This window comes from Muscardinus avellanarius, assembly GCF_963383645.1.
Source record: "Muscardinus avellanarius genome assembly, chromosome: X".
Lineage (NCBI taxonomy): Eukaryota > Metazoa > Chordata > Mammalia > Rodentia > Gliridae > Muscardinus > Muscardinus avellanarius.
The window spans coordinates 104,987,192-105,004,652 of NC_137792.1; the positions used below are offsets into that span (position 1 = coordinate 104,987,192).

The 17,461-nt window shown below is 37.0% G+C and overlaps 1 protein-coding gene across 1 annotated transcript in view; it reads right to left on the bottom strand.

The window, feature by feature from the left end:
• The window catches only part of LOC308279015 (heat shock factor protein 3-like), a gene marked incomplete at both ends in the record, with an annotated part of 58,967 nt that overhangs the window by 22,778 nt on the left and 18,728 nt on the right, over positions 1–17,461 (bottom strand). The window contains 3 exons of the mRNA XM_080718984.1: positions 277–378; positions 4,173–4,397; positions 6,594–6,718. Of these exons, the coding sequence (XP_080575110.1) occupies positions 277–378; positions 4,173–4,397; positions 6,594–6,718 (452 nt within the window). The remainder of the gene's footprint in view (positions 1–276; positions 379–4,172; positions 4,398–6,593; positions 6,719–17,461) is intronic.

The following is a 17,461-nucleotide window of genomic DNA, read 5'->3' on the forward strand; positions in this document are numbered from 1 at the left end:
AGAAAAAAAAAGGCATGATTAACCTAAAATAGTAAACTACATTCTGTTAATATACTTCTATTACAGAACTAAGCAAAATGTGCCTTATATTACAGTTATCACATACATCATCATCTCTCCTGCTAATCAAAAGTTTCTGGAAGATTAGATATATTATTTCTTGCTGCTCTTCCCTCTAATCCTGAAAACAATACTTTCCACATAGTAGACCTGCAACAAATGTTTGCTAAATTTTAGATATATGTTTGAGTAAAATTTACACATTAAGAATATTACAGACTTCCGGGACGATGGCAACCGAGGGAAGCAGCAAATATCAGTCCTGCTGACATCCGATCTCCACTGCCTTGGAACAGCATTCCACGAAACTGGAAAATACTACCAGTAGAGGAATAACACAATAGGCATAAGGCAGCAGGAAAAGAAGGGTTAGAAGACAGATCAGAGAGCAGAAAAGAAATTCATCTGCCTTGCAGCAGCAGGAACCACATTAACATCTTCTTGTCTCACTGCACCCAACTCCGGAGACAAACAGGAAAACAACCAAGGACCTGAAGTGAGCAACTGCAAATCATTTGAGTTGTGGGCCATCAGTTCATCCTGTGCAAACACCGGCTGCAGGTCCCAGTGGTAGCACCGAGCTCACTGCACCCTCCAGGTTCTGACTGCTGTTCAACCCGTCAGAGGTGGGGGAGGAGTCTACAACTTATAGCAGTGGCAGCTGAGCTTTCCACGCCTGCAAGAGATCCAGACCAGCGCATAGCAACACCTTAAGCAAAGCTGCTGTTCCTGCAGGAGAACACCCAGCGGAGTGCCCCCAAAGTATGAGACTTTACAATTCAACCCAAAGGTGGGGATAGAGTCTGCTATTGGATATAGCAGAGGCTCAGACGGACTCAGGCTCTGCATCAGTGGAAAGTGTGGGGGTAGACCAACAGTTAGCACTAGACCCCCACTAATAGGATCTCCAGGATCACCACAGACCACCCAATCTTGGTGAATGGGGGGAAATCAGACTAGATAAGCCCTAGCTATGGAGAAGAGACTCTTACATTGAGTTTGGTCTCAGAAGTACCTGGCACCTACAGAGGCAGGGAGAGACTGAGACTCCACATCTGTGGGAAATGTGAAGGATTACCTGTGCTTAACACTAGATCCAGTCCCATTGACACTGGCCATCTGCATAGACTAAGAAAGACTCAGAGAACCAGGCTTGCAGCAGGAAAGTTGCTGGTGGCTTTCGGTGTCTGCCCGGAGAGAGACTGCGGAGGCCCTGTCTGCTGAGTATTTATATATTTGTAGAGTTACATTGATTTTTTGGTGGTAGTGTTTTGTTTTCTTGTTCTCTTTTTGTGTGTGAGTATGTACACCTGATTTTTTACCTCTTCCAAAACCCTCTCCCAAGGTTCTTCCCTTGTACATACCTACTTTCTTCTCTCCATTGCTTTACTTTTTTTTCTTATTTCCTCTCTTCTGTTCTGTGTTTTGTATTAAATCCACTTCATATCACTATACTAAAAACTCTACATTTGATACTAGAATAGAATACCATTCATACTCCACTATCTCTAACACACACACACACACACAAACACACACACACTATATTAATATATATATATATATATATATATATATATATATATATATATATTATCTTACCAAACCCATACTCTCATTCTATTTGATCCTATCTGTGGCTTTACTTTATTCTTGCATTTACAACTTCATTTCTCTCCCCACTCAAACTTAACTATTGAATACAACTTGCCCTTGGATATAACAGGAGACACCTAGAGACTGAGAGAAATCAATCTAAAGCAACAAATACAAACTTCTGAAATCATGAGAAGGAGGAATAACAAGGAAGCAATGAGTTCCCACAACACCACAATAACAGAATCTGAGAACATGGAATTGCAAGGATCTCCAGAAGGCCAAATAAGGAATGTAACTGTAGAGATAATACAGTACTTCCAAAAAGAATTTAGAGAGAGTCTGAAAGAAATAAAGGATGCAATTATTGAAGTAAAGGTATAAATTCAAACTATAAAAAATTGATTAGACCACATGGAGAATAGAATCTGGCTCCTAGAAGATGATCACTATAAAAAAGAACACATAGTATATTACTTAGAAAAAAACAATTCAACAGCATGAATTGGACATTGAAGAAATATGGGTCCATTTTAAAAGAGTTAACCTGAGAATAATTGGCATAGAAGAGGGAAGAGAATGTGAAACCAAAAGGGTAAACAATCTTTTCAAAGAAGTAATATCAGAAAATTTTCTAAACATAGAGCAAGTGGTCGATACACAGGTATAGGAAACTTACAGGACCCCCTTTAGACAAGATGAGAGAAAAGGTTCCCCATGCCACATAATAGTCAAACTGACCAACGTAGAAGCCAAGGAGAGAATCTTAAAGGCAACAAAAACAACAAGACCCCAAAGGCACAAGAAACTAAAAGGTGAATCAATACGTGGGATTGCATTAAAATAAAGAGCTTTTGTACAGCAAAGGAAACTATCAAGAACTTGAATCGAGAGCCAACAGAATAGAAGATTTTGCCAGCTACTCCTCCGATAGAGGACTAATATCTAGAATATACAGAAAACTCAAGAAATTTAGCACTAAGAAAACAAATAACCCAATCAAAAAATGGGCAAGTGAACTAAATAGACATTTCACAAAGGAAGAAATTCAAATGGTCGATAAATGCATGAAAAAATGCTCAATATTATTAGCAATCAGAGAGATGCAAATGAAAATTACCCTGAGATTTCACCTAACTCCAACTAGAATGGCAATAATTGAAAACAGAACAACAGGCTGGGCGTGGTAGCGCACGCTTGTAATCTCCACACTTGGGAGGCAGAAACAGGAGGATGGCGCAGGTTCAAAGCCAGCCACGTGTGCTGGCTTAGGAGACCCTGCTTCCAAATAAAAATGTAAAAATAGGTCTTGGAGTGTAGCACGGAGGTAGAAGGGCTTCCAGGAACCCCAGTACCACCAAGAAAAAAAGAAGAAGAAGAAAAAAAGAAAACAGAACAACAAATGCTGGCGAGGATGTGGAGAGTGGGAACTCTACTGCATTTTTGGTGGGTTTGCAAATTAGTAGAACCACTTTGGAAAACAGTATGGAGGATCCTTAGAAGAATGGGAACAAACTTACCATATGATCCAGCAATACCACTTCTGGGTATCTATCCCAAAGGAAAGGAAACCAAACTAACTATGGAATCAGCCAAGATGTCCATCAACAGATGAATGGATTACAAAACTATGGGATATGTACACAATGGAATATTACTCAGCCATACAGAAACACACAATTACATCATTTACAGGGAAATGGATGCAACTGGAAGACATTATGCTAAGTGCGATTAGTCAGTCACAAAATATAGGAAATCAGATGCTCTCCCTAATATGTGAAAGCTAGAGAGAAAATGGGTCATAGGAGGAACTCTAGACAAAGAAGTAGATACTATCGATGAACAAATAAGGTGACCTAACCGATGGGACAGGAGGGGGAAAGAGGGAAATTCTCTAATACACATGATGTACTGTAACAGACATATCAACGTACTAAGCCAAACATGAGAAGGAGGGAGGGGGATGGAATGGGGTGGAAATTGGGTAAGGGCTAAATGGGTAATGTGTACATGTAAGTCTCCATCATCTTGCATTTCATTAAGATATATGAATACAGCTGGGCGTGGTGGCACATGCTTGTAATCCCTGCACTTGGGAAGCTGAGACAGGAGGATCACACAGGTTTGAAGCCAGCCTCAGCTACTTAGTGAGGCTCTCAGCAACTTAGTGAGACCCTGTTTCTAAATAAAGTATAAAATAGGTCTGGGCGTATAGCCCAGAGGTAGAAAAGCCCCTGGTTGTACCCCAGTACCACACACAAAAAAAGATGTATGAGTACAATACACCAGTAAAAAAAAAAAAATTACAATGATAAGTAAGTTGTGGTTCCTGTTTCAAAAGAAGTGAAATATCCTACAGGAGAATAAAATATGTTTACCGTGAACTACAATGAAACAAAATCTACAAAATAGGATGTGAGGGCGATCTGGCTGCGACATCTGTTACCCCATTGATCTCCAGGGTTGATTCGGCTGATCTGGCTGGCTAGGCGGGTGTCCCCTTCCTCCCTCACCGCTCCATGTGCATCCCTCCCAAAGCTGCGTGCTCGGTCTAAGAGGACGACCTTCCCCATATAGAGGAGGACTGGTCTTTTGTCAAGTGTATACGAGTAGCTGTGCTCCCCTGCTAGAACCTCCAAACAAGCTCTCAAAGTCCATTTGTAGGAGGATGTAGGGTAGTCAAGCTTCCAAGACTCCAGACGCATCCAAATGAGGCACTGCACGTGGCAGTCTGCTTTCTTTATAAAAGAAAAAAAATCTACGAAACAATTATATGTGACTTTAACACACAGAAAAGTATGTTCATCTGGAATGTACTCCCATACACACATTTAATCCTGTTTAGAATTGAACTCTGACCCTTATCCAGCTTTTTTCTGCTTGGAAGTGATTGTGAGCAGCAGGCTTTACCTTATGGATAATCTACATTGAGATTAATTTTCAAAAACAAGCCAACTATAGATTAATTTTATAGGGCTTCTGGGATAGGAGCATGTAAAACTAGATATTTTATGAAATGAAGTTGACTGTTAGGGCTTTACAATTTAGTACAGAATAATGTCTATAATAACATTGTAATTATTTCCACAGGTGGTGACTGAACAAGTTTAAATAATTTAGATCTGTACTGTTTGCGTATGCCTATAAGATACATCATCATCATATTTAATAGATCTGTTAAAATCTTATATGTTCAGGATCTCACAAAATAGGCACAATAAAAATTTTGTTAAAACATTTAATACATTGTATAAGAGAAGTAATAAAAACAATAAAGCAACATATCACATTATCAATTACTGTAAGTTATAGATTTATATCATGTCACTACTGTGATTAAGACTGGGTTCTAGCCAACAAGGAAATACAGAAGCTAGGAGTCTCAAGTTGAAACTTGAAAATTGTGAATAGAAACTTCCAACTTGTTTTACTTGCTACAGAGATGTCTGAGGAATGAACTGATTTGTCAAAGATTACTCATATAAATTAACAGGAGAGACAGTTAGATATTTAAATAATAAAAATGCTTATCCATGTATATAATGAATGGCAACTGAGTAGCACAGATTATATATTTTATCAGGATCCAGAAGAGAGTACAATTATATTTGAAGTGAACCTGAAATCTGTTTTGATTCTGTGAAAATGAAGAAATTACATATCATCTGTTTAGCCTGCAACCTAGTCACCTCCTCTGTGGATGATATATATATATATATATTTCCCAAATATTCTCTAAATGAATGGACTCAAAAGTTAACAAACCAGAACAAAAGATCTGAAGTCTGTGTTGCTTTGTTATTATGAATAAGGTGCCGTATAACAAGTCTGGTCTATTTCTGTGGCTCTTTAGACTCTTAAAATGTTTTTGAAACCCAAAGAGATTATATTCATATGGCCTATATCTATTAATATTTGCCACATCATAATTTAAATTTGATAAATTTTAAATATTAATTTCTTTAAAAGTTGCACTAATAAGCACATTACTCATTAACATAATAGTGATGATATAATCAGACATTTATGTATTCTTGAGAATATTCCAGTGTGTACTCATGAAAGAATAAAAAGAGAAAAAAGCAATGTTATGATATTATAATGAAAATAGTTTCAACCTCATAAGTCTCCCAAAAATGTCTCAAGAAGTATTAGGAGTTCATAAATCATGCACTGAGAAACACCAATCTAAGTGATATTCCAAACCTTCCTGAGACTGCTTTTGGTCTTAAACTTCTAGTACACAAATGTCATGTTCTTCAGTACAAATATGTTCATGTGAAATATCAACATATGTAGATGTCTCATGAATGAAAAACTGCATTATTGTTTTACATTCTGTCTTGATTTTTAAAGCAGCTCTGGGTATGAACAGATAGGTTCAGCAGTTAATTTGCTCATTATAAAAAATAGTAAAATGAGCCGGGTGAGGTGGTGCAAACTTGCAATCTCAGTTCTTGGGAGACTGGGACAGGAGGATCTCAGGTTAGAGGCTGCCCTCAATAACTTAGTGAAACCCTGTTCCAAATTTTAAAAAAATGGCTGAGGGTATATTTCAGAGAGAGAATGCTCCTGGGTTAAATCCCCAGTATAACAAATTTAAAAATATAGCAAAATAGCTATTACATCCTAACTTATTCCAGTATTCTCTGTCTACTTACTAAAAGGTTATAGCCCAATATTTATGATTAAAAAAACTAAAAAAAAGCAATATAATATACTTCAGGAAGAGCAGTAATAAGTCTGGATAAATTGATATCTTCAGGTTATCTTTCCAGAAAACTAGAGAAAGTACCTAGCAAATCAGTTTCCAGATGCCAAATTTCAGCAACTTGACCCTGAAGACTTAGAAGAATTATAAAATGTTTAGATCTAGGAAAAGACTTGTTGTGGCCCAAAATGTTACCAAGGTTGTGGGAAAACAATCATCTTACCTTGCGCTTGATGTTTTCCAGAAGTGTGGCTCCTCCCTTTTTGAAGAATGGATGCTGAAATTCCATAACACCTGTGTTCCCCTGGCTAATTCTTCCATTCTCTAATGCAACCTTTCGAAAACCATCTAGTAAAACAAAAACAAAATAAACCAATAACAATAAAAGATAATAGAATAAACTCTGATAGGAGAGCTGAAATTATCAGAAAAAATAAGCAACACTGAAAAATATTTGACCACCACAACATAACAATTGGTGCATTATAATAGCCTAATTTCAAACTTGGGAGCTATAGTCTCAATAGCTAATTTTACGTTACTCATATAAAACTTACAAATGATTCTAGGGTACTAGCAAGGAAGCATGGATGATTAAAATCTATGAATAATCCTCAAGCCTCATTTTAACTAAAAGATTACTGAGTGGGAGCAAAATGAAGTGATTTGTATTTCAGGGCTCTGCTTATACTTTGGAAAATACTAAGAAAGGCAGCATGAGAAAGAGGGAAAAAAGGAACTTGGACAGAATAATAAACTAGATCATCTGTCCCTAAAAAATCAAGAACAAAAAACAACCCAGTTAAATGGGATAAAGATCTGAATAGACAGTTTTAAAACTAATCCAGCTGAAGCACAGTAAAGATCAGTAACCTATACTATTTAAAAGGAGTGGAAGCCAGGCATGGTAGCACAAGTCTATAATCCTAGTACTTGGGAAGCTAGGACAGGAGGATCACAGGTTTGAGGCTAACCTCAGCAACTTAAAACTTCAGCAACTTAGAAAGACCATATTTCAAAATTAAAAAAAAACAATAAAGGGAAGTGTAGCTCAAAAGCAGAATGCTCCTAGGTTCACTCCTAAGACACTCCTAAGAATGAGAGAGAGAGAGAGAGAGAGAGAGAGAGAGAGAGAGAGAGAGAGAGAGAGAGAGGGAGAGAGAGGAGAGAGACAGAAGGAGAGAGAGACAGAAGGAGAGAGAGACAGAAGGAGAGAGGGAGAGAGAGAGGAGAGAGGGAGAGAGAGAGAAGGAGAATGAATATATGGAATAAAGATGGGGACATAGTAGGATATAATGCAGTGGTAGAATGCTTACTTAGCATGCATGAGGCCTTGGGTTCTGCCTCTCCAACACACACACACACACACACACACACACACACACACACACCCCAGAATTGCAGCTTTCCAAATTCTGTCTGGTGTATGATTGATAGGGAGCTGGGAAAGGATGGCAACAGCAGTATAATGATGTACTTAGACTTATTTGTTGACACTAGATGTGGCTTACCCATCCTCTTTCTTTAAGCCCATATAGGAATCTGGACTTATGAACATACACAGGAATTCATAGTTCACAGAAACTAAGCAAGGAAAGGAAAAAATTATACCAATAGCCATTAACCAGAGTATGTATATAAAATACTGTTTCTGAAACATTATTTTCTCATATGTAAAGGAGTCTAACTTTCCTTTTCTGCTTCTCTCTGAGGAAGGCCATGGTTTCCAAATACATCTAGAGTCTATCTTATTCCAGGTTCTTTATTTTTGTGTGTGTGGTACCGGGGCTGGAACCCAGGGGCTTTTCTACCTCTAGGATATATTTACAGACTTATTTTTATATTTTATTTGGAAACAGGCTCTCACTAAGTTGCTGAGAGCCTCACTCAGTCTCTGAGGCTAGCTTTGAACCTGTGAGATCCTCCTGTCTCAGCCTCCCAAGCGCTGGAATTGCAAGTGTGCTCCAACACACCTGGTTTATTCCAGGTTCTGAACAGAATTTTTTAAAATGGCCTGATGAGGAAGCAAATCATCACATCTATACTAATAGAGACTAGCAGCAATACTTAATGTAGTAAGTTTCCTACTTGGGCTTTATTTTATTATTTTTTGCCATACTGGGAATGGAACCCAAGGGCATCATACCTATGAGCTACACCCCCAGCCATAATTTTTATTCTTTACCTCAAAACAGGGTCTCACTGGGTTGCAAAGGGCCTCACTAAGTATCTGAGGCTGGCCCTGTCTCAGCCTCCTAAATGCTGGATTACAAGTGTGCACTACCAAGCCAGGCCAAATACTTGGGCTTTAAATAACACTCATACCTGCTTTGCTGGGTGGCAAGATGGACCTTATTACCCTCTATTTGAAAAACAGGACTGAAGAATGAATAAGATTTATGTTTTTAAATTATTAGCCCTTACTTTCAAAGTTTCATAATTTTAAAAAATCAACATATTTTATGTGATAGGATATTAAACTGTTTTCTATTCTTCAGTGTCTATCATGACCCATCTCAATGTACCTTGCTAGAGAGATATCTACAGCTGAGTCAATGAAGGCAATCTTTATAATCTTTATAATTATCTTCTGGGCATTCATAAATCAACTCACCTAAGTAGTGACTATCTTTTTGAGACCTAAGCAGCTTCTTATATTCTTGTTAATTTGGGGCAATAAAAGAAATGTTCTTTCTATGGAAAAGGGTGAAAATCAGATAACATTATCCTATCTTCAAATCCCTCCACTAAATCAAGCTGAATATGAGAAGAAAAGAAATTTCTCTCTATATGTATATAGTGAGGGAGGGTGCTGGGGATCAGACCAGTGCCTAATGAATAGTAGAGTTGCTTCCCCAGTCTCCGTGATATTTTTTTAAAATTTTTGGGTATTATATCACTCTCTTTTGTTATTTTTATTCATTAAGTTTTCTCTTTTCATCCTAAGCCATGAACCACTCTATCTTCTCTGCATTCATTTGAGCTACTTTTATATAAATTTTAAAGACCACTCCAATATCAAAAGGTGTGAGAAATCACAAATTCTGAATGGATGAATCTCTGCTAAATTATATTTTACCATGCAAAAGAAGATGCTATGGTATCCTCATGTTTGCAACATATTATTCAAAGAGGTAGTTCAGACCCTCTTGTGTAGATCATTCACTTCTACTCTTATGCTTAAGTGTTCATCCATGGAAAGTATGGTATATACACAATGGAATATTATTTAGCCATAAAGAACAAAATCCTGTCATTCATAACAGCAAAAATAGAACTAGAGTACGTTATATTAAATGAAATAAGACAGGCTCTGAAAGAAAAGTACTGAATGACCTCACTCATATGTAAAATCTTGAAACAGTTGTTCTCATAGAAATAGAGAATACTGGTTACCAGTGACTGGGGAGGGTGGGGTGGCTAGGGAAATGAGAATTTTGTCGATATGTTCAAACTTAATTAAATAGAAGATATAAATTCTGATGATCTATTCAAAAGCAGGGTGACCATAATTCAAAACAGCTAGAAGGGGAGACTGAATTGTCTCAACACAAGAAATGATAAATGTTGGATATTACAGGTATGATGATTACTTTGAATTGATATTCAATGCATATATATGTGTGTATTAAAGTACCACATTGTACTCTATAAATTTGCACAATTATTATGTCAATAAAATATGTAAGATAAAATGAATACAAAATTTCTTAAGAATTTTCTAGCTGGGCGTGGTGGCACACACTTGTAATTCCTGCACTTGGGAGGTAGAGACAGAAGGATCACGCAGGTTCAAAGCCAGCTTCACTGGCTTAAGAGACCCTGTTTCCAAATAAAAATATAAAATAGGTCTGGGAGTGTAGCCTGGAAGTAGAAGAGTTCCATCTCCAGTACAACCCTCCCCCCCCAAAAAAAAGAATTTTCTAGTGCAGGGTGAGAAAGTGGGATTAATTTTCATTTTTCTGCATATGGTTAACCAGTTTTGTCAACACCATTTGTTGAACAGGCTTTTTTCCAGTGTATGTTTTTGGCCCCTTTGTCAAAAATCAATTGGCTGTAAGTGTGAATTTGTTTCTGGGTCTTCTATTCTGATCCATTGGTCTATTTATCAGTTTTTGTGCCAGTACCATGCTGTTTTTATTACAATGGCTTTGTACTATAGTTTAAAATCAGGTATTGTGATTCCTCCTGCGTGGTTTTTGTTACTGAGAACTACTTTGGCTATTCTGGGTTTTTTGTTGTTCCACATGAATTTAAGGACTATGTCTGTGAGGAATGATCTTGGTAATTTAATGGGCATTGCATTGAATCTGTAGATCACTTTTGGAAGTATGGCCATTTTAATGATATTCATTCTACCTATTCAAAATAGATCAAAGACTTGGAAATTAGACCAGAGACTTTCAGGCTCCTTGAAGAGGGCATAGGCCCAAAACTGCAACACATAGGCACAGATAAAAACTTTCTCAACAAAACCCCAAAGGCACAAGAAACTAAAAGGTGAATAAATATGTAGGATTGCATGAAACTAAAGAGTTTCTGTACAGCAAAGGAAACTATCAAGAACCTCAGTCAAGAGCCAACAGAATGGGAGAAGATTTTTTTAAATTTTTTATTGGTGCATTATATTCATACATCATATTGGGGTAAAAAACTTGTGTGGACATGGGAGAAGATTTTTGCCACCTACTCCTTTGATAGAGGACTAATATCTAGCATATATAGAGAACTCAAGAAACTCAGCACTAAGAAAACAAATAACCCAATCAAAAACGGGCAAGTGAATTAGACACTTCAAGAAAGAAGAAATTCAAATGGCTAGTAAATGCATGAAAAAAATGTTCAACATCGTTAGCAGTCAGAGAGATGAAAATCAAAACTACCCTGAGATTTCACCTAACTCAGACTAGAATGGTAATCATTCAAAACACAAACAACAACAAATGCTGGTGAGGACTTAGAGAAGTGAGAACTCTACTACACTGTTGGTGTGATTGCAAATTAGTGCAACCACTTTGGAAAACAGTATGGAGAATCCTCAGAAAAATGGGAACAAACTTACCATTGATCCAGCAATACCACTTCTGGGTATCTACCCAAAGGAAAGGAAACCAAACTACCAAATTAATGCATGAGTATCTATGTTCATAGCTGCACAATTCACCATAGCCAAACTATGGAACCAGCCAAGATGTCCATCAACAGATAAATGGATTACAAAACTGTAGGATATGTACACAATGGAATTTTACTCAGCCATAAAAAAACACAATTGCAGCATTTACAGGAAAATGGATGTAACTGGTATGTTAAGTGAGATTAGTCAGTCGCAAAAAGCTAGAAATCGGATGCTTTCCCTATTATGTGAAAGCTAAGGTGAAATGGGTCATAGGAGGAATTCCAGGTTTAAAAAGAGATCCTATAGAAGAGCAAATAAGGCAACCTAACTGTGGGGATGGGAGGGGGGAAAGGAAACTCTTTAAAACACACAAGGTACTTATTCATATCATAGTCAATCACTAAGCCAGGAATGGGAGGGAGTGATGGGAAGGGAGGAGGGACTTGGTGGGGGCTGGCTGGGTGATGTGTGTATTTATGTTTACACAAGTTTTTACACCATTATGATGTATAAATACAGCGCACCAGTAAAAACCCAATAAGAAATACACAATTACACCATTTACAGGAAAATAGAGGGAACTGGAGGACATTATGCTAAGTGAGATTAGTCAGTCACAAAAAAATAAGAAATCAGATGCTTTCCCTTATATGCGAATGCTAGGGAGAAATGGGTAACAGGAGGAACTCTATATAAAGGAGATCCTATAGAAAAGCAAATAAGGTGACCTAACTGAGGGGATGTGAGGGGGAAGAGGGAAACTCTCTAAAGCACATGGTGTACTTAAACAAACATATCAAAGTCAATCACTAAGCCAAGCATGGGTAGGAGGGATGGGGAGGGAATGGGGGGGATCAGGTAAGGGCTAATTGGATGATGTGTGCATGTATGTCTCTACAAGTCTTTTATCCCATTAAGATGTATGGCTACAATGCACCAATAAAATAAAGTAATTTTCTAGTATAGGAATACAACAACTTGCTTTAAAGTGAGAGCTATCTTTTAGGTTTTCTTCGCATTTGTATCAAAAGCAAAATCAATGTAATCAAAGCCTGACACATTTTTTGGTACTGGGGGTTGAATCCAGGTGTATTCTACTTCTGAACTATACCCTCAGGCCTATTTTATTCTTTATTTTGAAAAAAGGTCTCACTAGGTTGATGAGAGTCTCACTACTTGCTGAGTCTGTTCTCAAACTTGCAATCTTCCTGCCTCAGCCTCCCAAGAACTGAGATTATAAGTGTGTGCCACCGTGCCCAGCTAAAGCCTGGCACTTTTTTCGGGGAGAGTATACATTTATTTTATATATTCATTTATTTCAATAACATATATATTTCATATATATTTTCTATGTGTATATACATATGTATATATGTGTATGTATGTATATATGTGTGTATATACATATGTATGTATATATATATATATATATATATATATATATATATTCATGTATGAGTGCATTGGCACTGGGGATGAACCCTAGGAGTGCTTTACCACTGAACTACAACCCTAGCCCTTTTTTTTTTTTTTTTGAGACAGGATCTCATGAAGTTGCCCAGTGTGCCTAGTAGATGGGATTAAAAGTGTAGTTCACCACGGCCAGGCTGATAGAATATATTTTCAAAGAAGACAATTTATTTTCCAAATTACTTTCTGAACCATTATTTCTCTCTCATGCGGCGAGAAGTTTATTTTTCATTTCCTGTTCTTACGTCTTCTGTCAAAGCGGATAGCATAAAAGCTATTCACTTGAGGGTTCTTATTTTTCTGATTGAAGACCTACTTTTTTTCTGCTGTGCAAGGGATTGAATCCAACGGTGCTTTACCACTGAACTACATCTCTAGCTCTCTTTTTTTAAAAAAAAAATATTTGTGGCACTAGGAATTGAACCCAGGAGGACTTTACCACTGAACTGCACCCCCAACCCGTTTTGCTTTTATTTTGAAACAGGGGCTCACTAACTTGTTGAGGCTGACCTTGAACTTGCAATCCTCCTGTCTCATCCTCTGATGTCCTGGGATTACAGGTGTGAGACAATACACTCAGCTCTCTCTTTTATTTTGGTACAAGAACCATTTAAATTGTTCAAGCTGACCACAAATTTGCAATCCTTCTACCTCAGCCTTCTCAGTCACTAAAATTACAGCAGTGTGCCACCATGCTTGGCTGAAGACCCATTTTTTTAAAAAAAGAAATCTATGATTCCTTTCCATTTGAAATATACTCACAAATCAAAAAAACTAATATGCCCCATGGCCCTCTACTCTACAACTCTAAATTTCTTATCATCCACACATTTAACAAACATTTCTGAAACACAACTTAATCTTGGGTAACTAGTTGGCCTGACTCTACAGAAGACAAACAAATCAAGAAGATAAAATTCCTGTTTGCAAAAAGCTAACAGTCTAGCAGGGAAGATAAAAAGATTCACGATTACTATAACACAGCATGGTTGAATATGAAGTAATAGCATGGACAAGTACTTGGAAACATGTAGGAGGGAACAATGAATTATGTCCAGAGTGGATAGGAATATTGCAAATATGTTTGGAAAAAATCCATAGAATAGAAAAATTCAGAGTTGTCTTTGTAGAAAACTAATCTGTCATAAGAATAAAAACTCTCCCATAGAATTTCATAGGAAGAAAACCTACATGGGAATATTTAATGAATCCAATATATTTATTTAAAAACCCCTGCTAACATGTTGAACACAGAAAATAAAAACAAAAAAAGACTAGGTCATTTGGGAGCGGATGATCAGCAGCAGATGTAGTTTTCCTTAACATCTGTAAGTTCTCAGGAAAACAAAATTGTGAGAACTAAATGCTGCAGTTCATCCAAGGCACGTCTAAATAAGAGGTTTCTGAAACTTGTCTTTAGCAGACAATCTGTCTAACATACAACAGACAAATAATTCAGCCATTAGAATACATGCAATAATAATTGTTATAAACACTGTACTCAGCTGGGTGTGGTGACACACACCTATAATCCCGGCTACTTGGGAGGAAGAGGACTGCAATTTTGAGGCCAGCTTGTGGAACTCAGTGAGATTTTGTCTTTAAATGAACAAACGAATGACTGCCTGACTTAATGAATGAATAGAGTGGGAATACAGCTTGGTGGTAGAGTACTTGCCTAGTATGTGAAAGGTCCTAAACTCAGTACCCAGAACCACATCAAAACACTACATTCTCTCTAAACTTCTTCATAGTCTTATTTTAGAGATAGCAAAAGCACCCTCCCAAATATCTATCATCAATGAAGTCACAACCTTATAAAGGAGACATATGTACACACAAATAACCATAATAAAATTCTGGTTTTGTGGAGTCAGGGAATGGGAGTGACTGCTAATTAGCGCGAAGTTTCTTTTAGGAGTGTCAGAAATACACTCAAAGTGGATTGTGACTGTAAGTTGCACAACTCTGAATATACTAAAATCCAAGGAATTGTCCACTTTACATAAGTGAATCATACAGTATTTGAATTTATTAAATAAGTCGGACTGTTATAAGCACTGTGGTTGTCATATCAGTGAAGTACTGTGGGCCTATGTGGAAAGAAAAGATTAATTCTGACATATGAAGCTTACTGAAGGAGCTAAATTTTGAGCTGGAACTTGAAAGATAAACAGAACTCTGATAAGCAGATACTGGAAATGGAGTTGGGGAGAAAGAGGATTTCACACAAAGGAAACAGAATGAAGAAAGGCAGTGGTACAGAAAAGTCTATGGACATAATACAAAAATTACAGTAGGGACTTGACTGGTCTGCAAACCATTTGTTACTGGTTAGTGATGATATAGGTATAAAAATTGAAAGCAGTCCTTTAAATACATTTATAGTAATTCAACACTGATATAACATTCAAGCATTAAAAATCAATTCTTATTATATTTTGCAAAGTATTAGTTTGCAATAAACAGGAAAAAAAAATTAAATGTATCCATCTAGCCAGGCCCAGTGGCACATGCTGGTAATCCCAGTACTTGGGAAGCTGAGACAGGAGGATTGCAGGTTTGAGGCCAGCCTCAGCAACTTAGAGAGATCCTGTTTCACAATTTTAAAAAATATTTAATTGGGGCTAGAATATATCTCAGTGGTAGAAATCCTCAGTATATGTAAAAAAGTATCCTTCACTGTAGTTGATTTGAGAAACATCGGTAAAAGCATGTAAAGAGAGTAATTACCCTGCATAGTAAAAAATGTGCATGCACACACACACAAAAACAGACACAGAAACACACACACACATCATGGACAGGAGTAGAGGTGGGGCAAGAAGGCATAGAAAACACTGGATATGGTTGAACTACAGAGTATGGATGTCAGACTGAGGAGTTGGTATTTTGCCTAAGAACTGTGTCAGAACCAACTAAAGTTTTGGAAGCAACACAATGAGATTTTTGTTTTGCAAAGATAAAACAATATAATTTATAAACTATTAGAACAAAAACTGCATATAATTTATTAGGACAGATTAAAGGATGGAATACAAGTTAAAATGTGATTATTTCATTTTGGTTATTATTATTTTTCGTACTGGAATTGAAACTATGGGCATTCCACCTACAAACCATACCCCTAACCCTTTTTATTTTTTGTTTTTGAAACGGGGTCTCATTAAGTTGCTGAGACTGGCCTTAAACCTGCTATCTTCTTGTCTCAGTCTCTTAAGTACTGGGTTTATAGACGTGTGACACTATGCCATGCCCAGTTTAAACCACTAATCTTGTACCATGAGGGAATAGGATGAAGGAAACTAGGAAAATAGATTGCTAGTACTTCCTACATAAGCATTAAGAATTTTGGGGTATATAACAAATAGCCAAAGTAATACTGAGTAAAAAGAACAAAGCTGGAGGAATCATACTACAAAACTTTAAAATATTTTACAAAACTCTAGTGACCAAAGTAGCATGAATTTGGCATAAAAACAGACACACAGATTAATGGAATAGATAAGAGTGCAAAAATAAATCCATAAGCCAAGAGTGGTGGTGCACGCTTGTAATCCCAGCATTTGGAAGGCTGAGACAGGAGGATTACAGTTCACAGACATCCTCAGCTGCTTAGTGAGGACCCTTGCAACTCAGTGAGACCCTGATTCAAAATAAAGAATAAAAAATTGAGTTGGAGGTGTAGCTCAGAGGTAGAATGATTCTGGATTCCATCCCCAGTAACTAACACACACACACACACACACACACACACACACACACACACACACCATTAATCTACAAACAAATGATTTTCAAAACATGTGCCAAGAACACATAACGGGAAAAGAAGTCTCTTCAATAAATGGTATTTAAAGAACTGGATGATAGAGAATGCAATTAGATATTGCTTTCACAAAATGGAAAAGCCAACTCAGAATGGCATAAAGGTTGCCAGGCACGGTGGTGCATGTTTGTAATCCCAATACTTAGGAGGCTGAGACAGGAGAATCACAGGTTTGCAGCCAGCCTCAACTACTTAGGCCCTCCACAATTTAGTGAGACCCTGTTTCAAACCAAAGAATTAAAAAACAGGGCTAGGAATGTAGCTCAGAGGTAGAATGCCCCTGGGTTCAATCTCCAGTTCTGCAAAAAAAAAATGGCATAAAGTTTTAAATATGAGATTCACAACTATGAAACTGCTAAAATAAAACAGGAAAAATGCTCCATGCTATTGTTCTGGGTAATGATTTTTTGAAAAACATACGTAAAAATAGACAAATGGAATTATATCAAACTAAAGAAAACAAACAACAGAGTTATAGGACAACCTACAGAATGAAAAAAATATTTGCAAACTATGAATCTTAAAAGAGGTTAGTATCCAAAATACATAAAATCTCAACTCAATAAACAAGACAACAAATAACTTCAATTTAAAAAGTATGAGCAAGCACTTAAAGATCAAAAGACTTAAACATATATTTCTTAAAGGAATACATAGAAATGGCCAACAGGCA